Source organism: Nymphalis io, chromosome 12 (genome assembly GCF_905147045.1).
Source record: "Nymphalis io chromosome 12, ilAglIoxx1.1, whole genome shotgun sequence".
Taxonomy (NCBI): Eukaryota; Metazoa; Arthropoda; class Insecta; order Lepidoptera; family Nymphalidae; genus Nymphalis; species Nymphalis io.
The window spans coordinates 449,552-466,269 of record NC_065899.1 but is presented as its reverse complement, the minus strand read 5'-3'; the positions used below and the strand labels follow the sequence as shown (position 1 = coordinate 466,269).

At 34.0% G+C, this 16,718-nt stretch overlaps 2 protein-coding genes across 4 annotated transcripts; one reads left to right on the top strand and one right to left on the bottom strand.

The window, feature by feature from the left end:
• The first annotated feature begins 308 nt into the window (after window positions 1–308).
• LOC126772128 (regucalcin-like) lies at window positions 309–6,905 on the top strand. 2 transcript variants are annotated; one of them, XM_050492298.1, is made up of 5 exons: window positions 309–445; window positions 871–1,027; window positions 4,880–5,089; window positions 5,698–5,910; window positions 6,510–6,905. In XM_050492298.1, exons 2-5 carry the CDS (start codon window positions 871–873, stop codon window positions 6,842–6,844), a joined length of 915 nt encoding a protein of 304 aa, XP_050348255.1. In that variant the 5' UTR covers window positions 309–445; the 3' UTR covers window positions 6,845–6,905. The 2 variants fall into 2 exon arrangements, with proteins under 2 accessions (XP_050348255.1, XP_050348254.1); XM_050492297.1 differs by lacking the exon at window positions 309–445 and adding an exon at window positions 471–637.
• Window positions 6,906–7,300: 395 nt separating this feature from the next.
• LOC126772129 (regucalcin-like) lies at window positions 7,301–16,686 on the bottom strand. 2 transcript variants are annotated; one of them, XM_050492300.1, is made up of 6 exons: window positions 16,596–16,686; window positions 11,077–11,233; window positions 9,317–9,517; window positions 8,490–8,705; window positions 7,910–8,022; window positions 7,301–7,552 (listed from the first exon to the last, which is right to left on the bottom strand). In XM_050492300.1, the coding sequence occupies exons 2-6, from the start codon at window positions 11,231–11,233 to the stop codon at window positions 7,328–7,330; spliced, it is 912 nt and encodes a 303-aa protein (XP_050348257.1). In that variant the 5' UTR covers window positions 16,596–16,686; the 3' UTR covers window positions 7,301–7,327. The 2 variants fall into 2 exon arrangements, with proteins under 2 accessions (XP_050348257.1, XP_050348258.1); XM_050492301.1 differs by lacking the exon at window positions 16,596–16,686 and adding an exon at window positions 15,541–15,561.
• Between the last annotated feature and the right edge of the window lie 32 nt (window positions 16,687–16,718).

Here is a 16,718-nt window from a genome sequence, read left to right as displayed (position 1 = left end):
TCAGATAATAGCTTTATTATTTAACTCTTCGATATTACGAGGTACTTTTCAATTACCTATTACTTCAGGGTTGAAATACATATCTTTACCTATATTTTTATTAATTTATTTTAATACAGTTGAAAAAAAATTAAAAACGATTCTCGACCAGTCAACCTTTAGACTAAACTTATTTATAGACTTGTATAAAAAATAATATGCAAAATATAATTATTTAAATTAAATTGTTTTGTTGAAAATAATTCCAATGCGAAACGACTGTATTTAAGGTTGGTATTAAATTAAAAGCTTTCATTATATCACTGGCTCGCGTTCGAAGCAGAACAAAACAATACTAACGACATGTAGTGCTGGTTGTTGATATTCTATAAGCTTTCCCAGTCTACTTGCTACAGTATATTACCCTTCTAGGCAATAAGCCGGGAAATTGGCAACCCTGGTGTAGGTATGCACTTAAATGAAAATAAGAGCTGCTGACGATAAAGTGTGTTTCGTCCAATGTGACCGTGCGAGTTCTGTTATCTCATTGTGCAGCATTTGCTATTGCTTTGCATTATTATAGTCCTTAAGTTTATTTCATACTTGAGCGGCCATTGAGACAAGCAAAACATTGGTGCCCGCACTTAGCATAAAAAAGGTGAAGTATTTCTACGGTGCAAATATTTCCAAGTATTTTTGCAAGCTAGATTCTTGGAAAGTTGGTAATAAATCGGAAAGGAAAATATGAAAAAATATAAATATATATTTTTTTCATAATTTCTTCTACTTAATATGGAAAAATAGTGTATATTATATAAATAGTGTATATGTATAATTCGTTTAACTAATTATATATATATATTTTTTATTTTATTGGTAAAATTTCTTTAGATGTCACTGACAATAAAGAAAATAAGTGATCCCTTGGAGCTGGGCGAGGGTCCGCATTGGGACGACCGGCAGCAAACTTTGTTCTTCGTGAACATCTTACAGGGTTACATTCATAAGTACGTACCGGCCACCGGGGAACACACGAAGACTAAGCTCGGTAAGTTATTATTAGGATTAATAATTGACGCCAATGTCTGTTCTCTTAAAACCAGGCGACAATTTTATTTAAAAAAATATATTTTTAATTTCCGGGTTTAATTTGTTATTGAAAGTGTACTATTAATGTGTATTGCATGATACATAATAGTTAGAAGCAGAAACTTTACTAAGCTTAAGAATTATTATTAAATATTCTATTATGTTTTAAGATGAGAAGAAGACGTTTTTTAATGTAAGTGGCCACTATCGCTCATAGATCAAAGTCATTTTCCTTTCATTCTTTACCTAGTCCATGCGCCACCAACCTTGGGAACCAAGATGTTATGTCGTGTGCCTGTAGTTACACTGGTTCACTCACCCTTCAAACTGGCGCAAAATAATATTATATATTGCTGATTGGTGGCAAAGCCCTATCACTGACAACGATATTAATACGGCCTTATTTCTTATGTTCATTCTCAGACATTTTTTTATTCGATCCGTTACAACCGGAATCTCAACTCAATTTCAAAGAGAAACAAAGTACAAAACGTGACTATCTGTAGCTCTCAGTAGGTACTCTTCAGTCACCCTCCCGTCCAGTGACGCTCGTTGTTGGGCATCCTGGGTAATGCATGTAAGTTATTGAGCTTACCTATTCATTCAAAAAGATAATTCCATTTTGTATTGTTTGTTTTATTATATTGTCATTACTTACTTACTTACTCACCTTTACCAGCTTAATACAGCATGGCCAACAAGCTTAAAATTTATGCCAAGCAGGCAGAAAATGAAAATTTCCATAAAACCTGCATGCTTGTTGTTGGTTGGTACTTTGTGCTCGTTGAGAATTTTAATTTTCTTCGTTCTAATATAAAGTTACGATGTTACAAAATTGGGTTTAGTTGTCAGTAGTATTTTTATTTATTTTTTATGTAATAGAAAAATAGAACAGAAACAATAAAATGATAGTAAATAATGTATAGAATAGCGAAAGATATATTAGTATTTAACAAAATAGCGATAAGATAACAACTACGGCGACTGCTCATCAAACCAGTTTTTAGCTAATTTGTTTTCTAGTTACATATGTATATATAGATATCTACGGGTATTCCAATTATATCTATAATTATAACTTTGTAAAAAACATTTAACTTAAAGATTGACGTTATTTTTCTTGCTTTAGATTAAGGACACACTGTTAAAAAATGTTGGTATAGTAAGTAAGTAAGTAAGTAAGTAAGTAAGTAACAGCCTGTAAATGTCCCACTGCTGGGCTAAGGCCTCCTCTCCCTTTTTGAGGAGAAGGTTTGGAGCTTATTCCACCACGCTGCTCCAACCCACCAATCCACCAACCCGCATTGGAGCAGCGTGGTGGAATAAGCTCCAAACCTTCTCCTCAAAAAGAGGTGCGGAGGCCTTTAGCCCAGCAGTGGGACAGGCTGTTACGGCTCCAATGCGGGTTGGTGGAATACACATGTGGCATAGTTTCAATGAAATTAGACACATGCAGGTTTCCTCACGATGTTTTCCTTCACCGAAAAGCACGAGATGAATTATAAACAGAAATTAAGCACATGAAAATTCAGAGGTGCTTGCCTGGGTTTGAACCCACGTTCATCGATTAAGATTCACGCGTTCTTACCACTGGGCCATCTCGACTTTTTTTTGTTTTGAATGTTGGTATAATATAATATAAAGTCTGCCTACCGTATACATTATTAAGTTAATTAAGTTAGTTGCGCGTTATTATTAGAACTATTGGAAGCTATTCTATATATAGCTTATAATAATCTTCCATTTATATTATATACATTATTCTGTTGTATATCGGTAATATTTTATTTAGGAGATAACTTTATAATGTTATTTCCGAGGGATTAACGTGATCACTGATCAGAAAAACTTACACTGGTGTACAATCAATGCGGGCGTTCCAAGAGGTGGCGCGTTGTGCCCCATTTATATTTTATATATTTATATTTTTATCTCCAATTCTTCTGTATATCACGTGTTATCCAAATATAAAAGAAAAAAATAATAATAATAAAATAAAATGATGTACAGATTTCAATAAATATGCGCATCCATACTTTTGTATTCCTGAGGTGACACGGCGGGCGATATGTTTAACAAGCTCGTCGATCGTCGAAAAATTTCTGCATCTACTTTCTTTCTTATGAATTTTTGTACAGTGTGTACGCTTAGCCAAAGTAAAAAAGCCGAGATGGCCTAGTGGTTAGAACGCGTGAATCTTAACCGATGATCGTGGGTTCAAACCCGGGCAAGCACCACTGTATTTTCATGTGCTTAATTTGTGATTATAATTCATCTCGTGCTTAACGGTGAAGGAAAACATCGTGAGGAAACCTGCATGTGTCTAATTTCATTGAAATTCTGCCACATGTGTATTCTACCAACCCGCATTGGAGCAGCGTGGTGGAATAAGCTCCACAACCTTCTCCTCAAAAGGGAGAGGAGGCCTTAGCCCAGCAGTGGGAAATTAACAGGCTGTTACTGTACTACGCTTAGATTTTTATATTAGTTTGTAACTTTCTCATGAAAGTGAATTTCTGTAATTCTTTATGAGAAATAAATTTTTTAAACTTAAATATATATTGTTTTATCAATCAAAGATCTTTCGTATATTTATAAATGGAGTAAATCTTATAGTCTTCGAGTTAATCCTATGCATATATAAGTTACTGTCGCTAGTCACAGATGTCTTTTGCTCATTCTAATAAGTCACTTGTTTTCGATGGTGTATCAATATGCGAATATGGAGATGAAGTTAGGACGAAGGTTTTTGCTGCCATGGGATTGTTTGATTGTGTCGGTTAAGCAATTTTCTACATTTTTAACATTATAATTCCCAAGTCTGGTGGCGCATGGAAGATGTACGGAATGGTTAATATTTCATACATCCACAATGTCTATGGGCGGCGGTAAGCATTTACCATAGTGGTGTTGGTGGCTATCGCCTACCTATTTCATAAATGAAACTTTAATCGAATGAGAGTCTTACTTCCCATTCCTCATCCTTATACACAAAGTCCAATTTAATTCAATTTAAAACAATAATTACGTTTTAGAGATAGGGCTTGCTCGATCCCTCATTGTTTTTGGAAAACATGTAAGCAATTTTATTTAAGTTCTTTCGAATGGGTCAGTTGAAAGTGAAGCATATGTATTGAAATAGCCTTAACTTCAACTGTATAACTTCTATTTTATGTAATTAGATTAAACTATTTACTAAATATATTGGGTCCCATTTCACATATTATATAATTGGTATTTCGCCTAAAGGTTACCTGAATGTCACCTCTGTCTCAGAGATAAGGCCACCTTTTGCACTTAATGCAACTTTGCGCAGTCTGATAACTGATTATGTACCTATGCCACTTATATAACACTTTTTATTAATTAGAGTCCAATGTATACAAATAAATAAAACTGAAGTGTCTGTCTGCGATTTCAAAATAAAGGCATCTTTTAAGTAATTAGCTATTAACGGCTTACTAACACCAAAACAATCTTTTTTTGGTATACCGTTGCTACCTAACAATTTGTATATTTTATATGTAGGTATATTCGAATAGGCATTATGTACGTTGAAATGGAAGATTATGAAAGACTGTCGTCACAAACTGATCCACAAATAAATAAAATATAGCAAGTAAATTAATAAATTTATAAGATCCTAACCATAAAATATTTTAAACAGATAAATTAAACAAAAAGTAGTAAGCGTTTGTAGATAAGAAATTAAAAAGAAATATTTGCATTTCTATTTAAATCGAAAAAATAAAAACAACAAAAGAACATGTTAAGCACTTCATTTACCAAATGTTTTCTCGTTTAATTACAGATGGGTCTGTAGGTTTCATAGTACCAGTTGATGGCACCACCGATCAGTTTTTAATTGGTTTGGATAGAAAATTCGTAATAGTGCAGTGGGACGGTAAGGAGGGTACTGCGTGTAAGATTGTCCGTGAGCTTGGCGCCGTTGACTCGAACGTCGTGCCCAACACCAGGATAAATGATGGCAAAGCTGATCCACGAGGGAGGGTGTATGCTGGTGAGATATATCTGTAAACCTGATCTTTATCTTAATAAATAAAGATGTATGTTTGTCTTCTATGCGTGCCTAAACTCTTGATCTGATTCTGATGTAATTTTGATGAGGTGTTCTATACGCCCGTGAAGGCCCTCAAACGAAAAAAATAACAAGACTTTGTCCTTCTATGTTTGTCCTTTAATATAAATGTATGTAATATATTTTATCTTTGTGTAATATTTAAACCCTTATTCTACCCGTGCGAGTAGCTAGTTATCTTAAATATATCTTATATTTTGGTTTCTCGTAAGTCCTAAGTTGGTAGTGTAGCTACTTGAATCGCCTGATCGTTAATATAATATATTATTATTCGTCGTTATTATAATTTTTTTAAGCTATAAAAGCCATATATATATATATATAGCATTAATACTGTTGATAGATAAAAAAATAATGAATGTATATATATTGAACCTTATTTTTTAATTATTTTAGTTTTTTATAGCTACATTCTTCAATTTCGTGTCTTTGCTGACTTTACCTTATTCTTAATTTTGTGAAATACTACTATTCCAGTGCTTGGTTGAGATAAGATATTTGAGTTTTTTTTTTCTCTTTTCTGCACCAAGGCACGATGGGCTATGAAGATCGTCCAGGACACATAGTCCCAAACCAGGGCTCACTGTACCGCGTTGACAAAACGGGGATACACAAGATGTGCAGCGAAATCGGAATTTCTAACGGTCTCGCGTGGGACCTCGCGCGGAATGCGTTCTATTACACTGACAGCATGGAGCGAAAAATCAGGAGATACGACTATAACGGCGACACGGGAGAGATTTGTGAGTATATTCGCTTGAATTATTTAGTGCACATGTTTAATACCTTTATACACATCAAGCCCTGGATTTATGCATACACGGTATCAGCCAAAGGGCCCCGCTAGCCAAGCCAGTATTATATAATTTTAGTTTAATCGCTTCGGAATGGCAGGTCTGAAATGTCAAAGTGCCTAGTTGCCTTGGATCTCTATGCTCGGGCCTGTACACATTCATCTCCTAAGACTAACATTGTGTTGATAAAAATAAAGGCCTGTTCTATTTGTTAAAATTATATCAAAACTATAAAAAGTACTAAAAATTGTCTATGATCTGATCCCGATATCCTTCATAAGAGCGTTAGTTAACTTTGCAACAATTAATACGCAAATAGTTATAGATGTATAAACCAACACAATTGATAAATAGTAAAAATAATACACTTTTGTATATTGAGATTCTTTTAATATTACGAAGAAATATAAGGAGCAGTAGTGCTGGAGCAGTAGTGGGGCTTAAGGGCTACGCCCACTTGTAAGAAATGTACTGAACCATATTAGCTGACATTCCTTTAGTTTTATAACCTGTAAAATTACGTACAACACATGTATTATTTCTTGCAGCTAATCTGAAATATATATTCGACTTGGAAAAGAACAAAATTAATGGCATACCGGATGGCACCACTATAGACACCGACGGTAACTTGTGGGTGGCGGTGTTCAATGGATCTTGTGTTATAAAAATCGACCCCACCAGTGGAAAGTTACTTCAGAAGGTTCCCATTCCAGTACCCCAAGTGACCTCAGTGACCTTCGGCGGTCCGAACTTCGATGTATTATTTGTGACCACGGCGAGTTTGAATATAGATGGTGTTCAGGAGCCGCCCTGCGGTTCTACCTACATGGTCACTGGACTGGGGGTGAAGGGTCTACCTAACATGAATTTTAAATGTTGATTTGATAGATTTAAGCATTTCATTTCTTTATGAATTCGTAATAAATTTTTCGTCCTATTGACATTTATAAATTTCCTTTGCATTAAGCCACAGATAATATATAAATGTGGTAAATTCGATGTCTATTTTTATATTCTCAATCAATAGATTCTATTTTCGAAAAAGTTTTTTTATAATAAAAAATATAACATTTGAAATGTAATTAGTTCTTCTATTCTTGAACATATGTAATTATTTAAAAATATACATTTATTACACAGTGTAACATTTATATGGAATTTGATGGAATCTGTGTGTGTACTAGTAGACGTAATGGTCGACGGCGTCTACGATTGAAGAGCCGAGAAAAGAGGAGGTCATTATCGACTTCATCGTAGCAACCGAAAACAATAAACCATAAACAAGAAGTGTTAAAATAGACGACACAGAGGAATAAAGCATAAAATAATATTCAAGTTATTGTTAGAATTATATAATATTTATTTATTGCACCCTAATCCCGCAGCCGGGTAGGCCCCGGGCGCGCAACCCGCTCACTCGGAACAGCGCCCCGCAGGGCGGCAGCTGCTCCTGGCCGCGGTTCATGCAGGCTGACGTCACGTACAGCTGGTCAAGTGTGGGCCCCCCCCACGCCACGGAAGTGGTCTGTAGCGCCGGAGTGGGTACTTTCTGCAGGAGTGCGCCCTTGCGGGGGTCGATCTTTAGCACCTATCGAATGATATATATAAAGTCAAATTCTTTAGTCCTTATTACAAACTATCACACGGCTGGGCTTAAGCCTCCGCTCGTTTTGAGGAAAGGGTTTGCAGCTTACTTCACCACGCTACTCTAATACGAGTTGGTGGATACACATGTGGCAGGTTTACATCTGACATTGATCCATCTCGGTTCAGCTATGTGATTTCTTTATTATATTGAACATTGTAAGCAATTATAAAATTGACAGATTATATTTTCGCTAAGTTTCGTCGTCGGTTATTAGGACAGGAAATTTTCATTTCGCTTGTATTTTTTAAAGACTTTTTGGTAATCCAAAAACAAATAAATGTGTCATGCATATATTACCTGTGAACCATCGAAGTTAGCGATCCAAAGGTTACCGTCTGTGTCTATGGTCATGCCGTCGACGATCCCTTCCAGGCCGTGATCCTTGTATTTAAATATCAATTTTGGATTGGCTGAAAAATATGTATTTTACACATTAGTACGATAAATAATATAAAAATGACATTGTGAGTTTTTCCACCATAGTTCTCTTAAAGATACAAGGATAGATAACAGAATAATCAAAGTTCCTGAACTTATCGAGTCTTCTGGAATTAGTCGTGATGATGGCTCGTGACCTGATAGGCTAACAATAGGGCCTGCACGCTACGCACAGGAAAATCGCTCTCTCCTTACGTTAGGGATACCGCATCAGAAAAAATATTTATTTATTTAATTTTAGTTTGCTAGAGATTTTTAAAGTAAGTACTAAAACAACATAATATAAAGTTAAAACTTGTACAGAGAGCTGAACTTATGCTATGCTACTGTGTAACTCAATCCAAAACGAAAATGTCAAAACGTTGCGAATATTTGTCTCTTATATTTCTCTCTTACGTTCGAAGGCCCCAACATATTATCGAAATAAATTTTCACTCACATATGTTTCCAGTTTCGATGTCATAGTCATATCTTCGTATTGCGAACTCGAAGGAGTCTGCGTAGTAGAAGGCCTTCTCTCGCGTGTCCCAACAGAGCCCGTTGGAGATGTCGAGGCCTTGTTCCAGTCGGTGCACGGACCCGTCCGCGTCCACCCGGTATAGCGATCCCTTCTTGAGGTGGAACTTGCCGGGCTCGTATTCGTGACCCATTGTACCTGGACATTAATGATTCCTTTTGAACAGGGCAACAATGCAACATATTCTGCATATTTCTCTATATATAATTGTGTCTTTGTGTAGGGGGACTCAGCCATATTATATACTGGGGTGAGTTCTTAGACTGTGATAGTTACTGTGATTACATATATATAAAACTTTGGAGGGTGGTTATGTCTATGGCGCGGCAACTTTCCAATTGGATTTATAAATATCGGTGATATTACTCTGTATTGCTGGGTACCAGTTTGGAGTGGGAGTAAACCAGTGTAATTACAGTTCGAAGGGACATACAATCTTCGATCCTGTTATTAGCGGCGTATTGATGGTGCAAGGTCTGTTGGTATTTCCTATAATGTGTAAGATCATCATCAAGGGCAATGATCATGAAGCGACTGATATTATTTGGTCGTTACTTCCTACAATAAAATAACGGTAATTTAGCTCACACTTATAATTTTAAATTTAACGATTGAATTCAAGTGATAATGTTTTTATATTTTTATGCAATGAAAAGATGAATTCACAAAAATAGAAAAGATATGAATATTACTATATTTCGTGATAAAATGAACAAGCGTATATGTATATCGAATAAGACGTAACTAACCGACGAAAAGTCGTCCCCTGGGGTCCGCCTTGGCGTCGTTGATCCTGTTGTCGGGGCAGTGTTGATCAAGCTCTGCGATCTGACGCAGCTCGTGCGCCTCACCTCGTCCGTCCCACCGCACCACCACCACGCGGCGTTTCAATCCCACCACGAACTGGTCAAGGGTACCCTCCATCGGGATGATGAAGCCGGGCATATCAGCTTTAAGAACAAAAATGTGGCAATCATATAATTGCATATTTATTTAATGATAGGATAATCTTCCTGGTCTACCAAAGAATGTTATTAATACTTCTAAGAAGCCTAGAGTTTAGGAGTATTGTCAGTGTTTGTACTTCCGTGCTTCGCAAAGCCCATAAAGACGTCGGTCCAACGTCTGCCCCCTCTCTGGTTGTTAATTGTCGTCCCATGGGATGAGAGCGAGGGAATAGATTTTTTTTTTAAGTTGGTCGGAGAATAAGTTCCCAGAATAGTTTTCTGTACAATCTCTACAAATGTCACGAATAACATACGTTTTGCGTTGTGTTTATATGAAGTGAGCTTTATTATATTCTATAGCATACACCAAGAGAGCGCGTCCTTCTAAACACACTCTTCGCTCCTTAAAATCGAAATTGACTAGTGTTTATTTATTTATTTTATTTATTTATTATGATATCAACACCAACAAGAAGTACACTAATAAACACAATTAAATCTTTAAACGTGAGGTTATATAAATTAAGTGTCTCGTAAATTATAGGTGTTGCAAAATATATCAACATTTCAAGTTAACAAATATATATAATTTAAAATTTTAAAATATTTATAACAAATAGAAGAAGATATTAAGAATTAAATTATTATTAAATTATCACATAATTGGTATAAAATGAATAAAATGTAAATATCTGAGAACGTTTAAAATTTTTAATACGATTAAATGCAAACAAAAGTAAAAGGTACATTTATAAAGAGGTTTAAAACAAAAATTAATACATTATTATTGAGAAAATAAAAAGATATTTTTTTACGAAAATGATTTAATTTGTCATTAAAAATATCAATTATAAGAGCTTCGTTTGACTCTTTGTTATTGTTATAATCGATGATTTGCCTGTTAATTGGAGAGTAGCGCCCTTGACGGGAGTGAGTAACTTATCCATTTGTTTTAATCTTTATTTGCATTAGAAAGACTATCAACTGATAACATAGTTTATTTATCGGCTTATGTATTATCTTAATTTATACTGTCTTTTTTTATATTGTTCCGATCGAATTCCGAGTAAAGCCGGGTCCAGATATTATGTCATATCAGTTCGATCAGATCACCGTATTATCTTTGGTTATCATACTATTAGTATTTTCTTAGAATTTCTCAGAATTCTTACTTATAAATAAATGTAAATGTGTTCCAATATAACTTTAAATTGTCTAAATAAATTTTCATGAACGAGGTGCTTACTGTTAGAATCAGCAGTTTTTTGGTCAGGCAGACGTGCTTTTTAATTTTCGATATAGTCGTAATTAGTTATTTTAAAAGGTAATAATAATTTAATATAAAAATATCCTGGAACATTATTTACACACGGCCATCTGATCCCAAACTAAGCAAAGCTCGTACTATGGAAAGCAGACAACTGATATACTACATATACTACTTTTCTTTTGTAAATACATACTTATATAGATTGATTGGCAGGTGATTGGCGGTTTGTTGTTTAACCGGTTTTTCTCTTGTTTATGTTGTATCGGGTAACATCACTGGTGACAAAACTTACCCAGTTTAGCTCTGGTGTGCTCACCGGTTGCCGGATCGTACTTATGGATGGTCTTGTCGAATATGCTCACAAAGAATAAAGCCTGGTGTTCCTGTGACCAGTGCGGGCCTTCGCCCAGCCACACGGGCTCCGTCACTGCGGTCACTTCGGGCTCCATCTGAGGACGTAATACATGATCTTGCATCTTATTCGCAATTTACATATTTTTCTGTTTATAACTATAAATAGTTACAAGATTGTAATTAGGTAGCTTTATTATTAAGTTAAACTGCGTCTCGCCTTGCGGGCAAACTAAAATACAATAAAAACAGCTATTGTACAAATTACGACTGCGTGGAATGATGACATGAACACATTATTGCATTTTGTCGTGGCATCGCTAACCCAATATTTGATGTATTATTAATTCCCAAAAAAATTGTATTCGTTGTACCTACCTACATATCTAAACGTTAATTAATTATAGAAACCTTTATGTAAGCGTTATAACCAACAGGTACATAATATAACACTTATATGGTGAATACTGGAAAAATATTACCTATGCCTAGATATATGAAAAAAAATTAATACACAAAAACATAAGACATATTCCAATCTGCAAGTAGTTCTGTTAATACATAAAATTTAAAATTATGTTTCAAATAATTCACAAAACAATTATAGTTTGAGATGCCTATATATATGTTGTTTGTATATTTAAGTATACATCAAATGATATATGTAATTAATCCAATGATATATTTGTTGTCTATGAAAATACACTATATCACACGGCGCCTTTTAACAAATGCATTAAATTTTAGACGAAGCGATTTGTACATACATATGTTCTATTTTTCGTAAATATTTGATCATTATTACATATTACTTAATTTCTATTCTTTTTAGAACGCTATAATTATCACCTTTAATCGTCGTCACAACCGTATTGAAGGTAAATATAATATTAAATCGTATTTAAGAAAAGAAAAAGCAGTGTTGTCATATCATTACTCTAAACAGTGTTATCATTTTAGTAGTCTAGATTTTAAAGTTTGATACTTGCAACATCACTTTCCATTACATGTGATAACAGTCAAACGCTAGCTTATATGTTTAAAAAAAAACTACAAATCAGTTAGTCACCTTTTTCATTTGCCAACTTAAATTGTTCCAATAAATTTTTGGGATGTTTACAGTGTGGTATTTACCGAATAGGAAGGAACCGAACTGTAGTTAAAATTAGTTATAGACCTATCATAAACAAAAGAGTATTATTTTGAATTTTTTATCACTACCATAAATTGCCAGGGAAATGATGAATAATGAAAATGAAAGACTACACTAACAGAATAAATATTAGATACCAACTTCTTAGTCGTGTATTTAAAATTCGAATGGAAACTAAACACTAAAATGGCTGTTATTTGTCCTCAAAATTATCACTCAAGCAATTTACTTAAATTAAAAACACGATAAACTACAACGTTCTTGTTTTCTCATAACACTTAACTCGAATGACCGATTAAAGCAGAATTAAACCATATGTAATTCATAATATTCCAATTCTATACATCCTTATAAGGTGACGCAAGCTAGCAAGGTCAGTCTAATAGGCAATAGCGGAGCGCGGCGAATTATTAGGAAATTCGAAACTTGCTCACGAAAAATTTAATTGCCAAATAAATCATTTAATAATAATAGTTTAGCGCCGTTCCTAGTAATTTGGTACCTCTCTGGGAAAAAAAATATAAAAATAAATTTGAAGTCAGTATATAGTTTGGCGAGCTTATATTATTTGTAAAAAGTGTCATTTTCTGATAATTTAAGTTAAGCAATCGTGTTTTATGAGGAATACCACAAAATCTTCTATATCTATTTCCATTGGAATCGATCAAGTTGTGTACATCGAGCGTGATTGTACACATCCAAATATAATAACGTACTGATAATATTAGCAAGATGACACGCGAAAGACATACGACTTGAGTGAGAGTGTGAGTAGATAACGAGATTGGGATGAGTTTCTGGAAACACCAACACAAAACAATGCTTCAGTAATAATAAGCGTTAATATCATCCAATTATTAAATATTAATAATCAATAAGCTATATAAAACCTGTAGCTATTCTGCCCGAACAAACCTAAATTTCGCCGCAGATTATTAACTATAATAATTATAACATTTTCAGCATACAAGCATTGCACTATCGCCGTAAGTTGGTTGTCAACGTCTCATGAGTGAGATGCGAATTGAGTTCTTATAGAATAGTATGTACTATTGATCTACGATCAAATCGAAATGACTCCTCTCTGTTAGGAATATGTCAAAACTATAAAAAATACTAAACTTTGTCTATGATCTCATCTCGATATCTTTCGTAAGTATTGACAGTCCGCCTCAAGGCCGCGTGTGAGCAAGATCTATGTCAGTTAACTCAGTGACGATAAATTCATTAATAGTAAATAGATAAGTGTACTGGTGTAAATACGAAGACGAAAGACAAATAATAACGATAATACTCTCCTTTTAAGAAGAAAGCTTGGGACTTATTCCATGTGGGTTAGTGATAGAATTACATCCATTTTTCCAGAAATATTTTAGTTTTACCGCCGAATACGAATATTATTAACTTTTATTTATCAAGTAATAAATTAATTTAACTCATTGCAAAACAAAGTTCTCATTATTCATCATTCATTTTTTTTTATAGAATAGGAAGGCGGACCAGCATATGAGCCACCTGATGGTAAGTGATCACCAACGCCCATAGACATTGGCATTGTAAGAAATGTTAACCATCGCTTACATCACCAATGCGCCACCAACCTTGGGAACTAAGATGTTATGTCTTTTGTGCCTGTAATTACACTGGCTCACTCACCCTTCAAACGTGTAGTCTTACGGTAGAATATCTGATGAGTGGGTGGTATCTAACCAGACGAGCTTGCACAAGCTCCACCAATATTAAATCACACATCATCGATAAAAATTTCACTAACAGAATATACGGAATAAGCTCAGTAGTAACTATACAGAATAAGCTCAATAGGGTTTTTTTGTAAATAGACTTTCAAAATGATTTGTAATTAGCAATTCTTTAAGTTGCACTCATTGGCATTTATTACCAAACACTTGTCAATTAATAATTTTTTTATTCGACTAAAAATAACGTGTATACTAAAAACAGCTGATAAAAGAAATTGGACCGTCCATTTCAACTTAAATATTCTATTTTTATATTAAATTTATTAGAATATTCACAAAAAATAAATGTGATTTAATCGTTATTTTTAATTCTGGCGATTCGATGCATCTTTATTTTTGTTATTTATGTAACAAAAGATGTTTTATTTTGATAATTCTGTACTATAATTCTTTCAATTGATTTTCTTTCTGTTTTATTTCTCATTTATTTTTTTGAATTCGCTTTTCCTTCTTGTTTGCAATACCTTGAGCGCTCTTTACAAACATATTAAGTACATTATTTTTCCCAAAAGCCTTAGAGACAAATTTGACATTGGCGGCGTGTGAACTATAGACTTGTGTTTGTAACAGTTTTTGTTTGTAACACTTAATAGTTTATGATACGGCGTTAAGCCGGTTCCGTCACTTAGTGAACTTGAGGTGTTTTGATGTCTTCAAGTTGAATAGGGTCTAATACCATACCAAGTTAAGGCAAGGAGGACATTTCCTCCTTGGTGATTTTGTCATTCGACACAATGTTTGGCTACATCACTGTTATTACCAGAGGTGGTTGAGGGGGCATGTTGTAAATCATTGGAATAGGAATCAATGGAATGGACCGCGAGAATATTTGTAGGAACCGCTGTTTGTATTGGATTCGTCTTTATCTTCATCAATGTTTTCATATTCTTTATATTTGTTCAATCTCTAGTTTTGGTTGTCATTTTTAAGCTTTTCTTACATTTTTTTTTGTATATGGGCGTGAATTTGGGCGGCCTTTTACTCTTTTTTACTGTAAAATGTGACACACGTGTACACGTATTTAAACGTGTACACGTGTGTCACATGGTGATAGTATTTATTTATTTACACTTTATTGTACACCACTTGAAAATAGTACAAAAAATGCTTCGAACCTATCAATGTTTATTACTTATAAATGGCAGACTTTTTCGAGACAGTATTTATTATATTATACGAAAAGAATGAACACGTAATTCACGACACAAAGGTAAAAAACTGCGTGCGTATTCTGTAAAGTATCGTAATAGACTGAAATTACTCATTATGAATATTGGAAAAGGTAAATAATACGAATCGAAAAAGAACATATTATATACTTTACAAGACAAATTAGGATAAAGTTCATTACAGCAGCCTAAATTACAATTGGACAAATACGAATGGAATCAAAATGGTATCAAATTCTTTCTTATGCGGTTATATTTACAAATAAGTAAACAAGTACAATCAATAATTATTCAGAGCAATACCAGGAGAAAGAAATGTTTACCTTCGTCTCTTTGTACTTGTGCAATGGGATGAAACCTTCCCCCGCGGCGTTTGAAGCACGACTAGTGTCTCGTAAGTCTCGCTTAACTATGCAGACAGCGGATTTATACTTTTAAAACTTGTGACGCACGCATAGTATAGTGCCGCGCCAATTAAATAAATGTATAGGACTGGACAAAACTTACGATTTTTTATTTTAAATAAAACTGTCATAAATAGTTGTTTTTAGTCAGCAGCTAAAACTGAAGCGATTAGACATCAATAATAACCTAATTTGTTGCCAGAGTTGGTGTTTTGCCGGTAGCTTCCACAAAAAATTTGATTGGACGCGCCAGGGTTATCAATTTGTATGCCCTCAAAATCTTTTTTCGACTATTCCTATGTACTGAGATTAGGTATATATATCGAAATATCATGATAAAATAATCTGTGGTGAAGTTTTGTCCCCCCGGACTGTTTTAATTTAACTTTCTAAGATTTATCCGAAATTTGTTCGAAATTAATATATTTATCTTGACCCTCCTTGCGAAGTTATCGATCATTTTTATCTCATGGAAATACTTTTGATATATACGTATGTAAGATGTCAATGGCAATGTTAAGATTTTGTTTTGATAAAAAGATAACTGACGATTGAAACCACTAGATAAAAAGCGGCAGCTGATCTACTATTTAACCACACGAACTTGTATAAACATTCATTTAAAAATGGGCCTACATGCGATTTACATATAGTCCATTTCGATACATTGTAAACAATACAGAGAAATTCTGAATTTTGAAATAACTTACTTTATATAAAACTTTTTTAATAATATATTTATCAAGCATAATGTGGTATCTTCTAGATATAATATATTCTTCGAAAGGTGGAAACTTTATGGTTAAATTAATATTGGAATAACTTATGACAATTTATATGTATGAGTTTTTGATTTTGATTGCCTTGGAATATCGAAAATCATTCTCAAAGGAGGGCAATATATTATACTGGTAGTTACAACATCGATTTCGGTCACTAATCTGAAAAAAAAACTTAATTATAAACGGACTTACTTTGAAAGCAAAAGAGAAAATCCACAAGCTGAGAAACCCGTCCCAAAGTCAAGATGAGGAATCACTGTATACGGTGTGAGCATTGTTGTGATATTATATAGCTTCTCTATATCTAATCAGTCT

Excerpts from the sequence above, each read along its gene's own strand:
- LOC126772128 (XM_050492298.1), top strand. The coding sequence starts at position 871 with ATGTCACTGACAATAAAGAAAATAAGTGATCCCTTGGAGCTGGGCGAG. Across the intron at positions 5,090-5,697 it reads ACGAGGGAGGGTGTATGCTG|GCACGATGGGCTATGAAGAT; the intron begins GTGAGATATATC and ends TTCTGCACCAAG. Across the intron at positions 5,911-6,509 it reads CGGCGACACGGGAGAGATTT|CTAATCTGAAATATATATTC; the intron begins GTGAGTATATTC and ends TATTTCTTGCAG.
- LOC126772129 (XM_050492300.1), bottom strand. The coding sequence starts at position 11,233 with ATGGAGCCCGAAGTGACCGCAGTGACGGAGCCCGTGTGGCTGGGCGAA. Across the intron at positions 8,706-9,316 it reads CAGGGGACGACTTTTCGTCG|GTACAATGGGTCACGAATAC; the intron begins GTTAGTTACGTC and ends ATTAATGTCCAG. Across the intron at positions 7,553-7,909 it reads CTAACTTCGATGGTTCACAG|GTGCTAAAGATCGACCCCCG; the intron begins GTAATATATGCA and ends ATCATTCGATAG.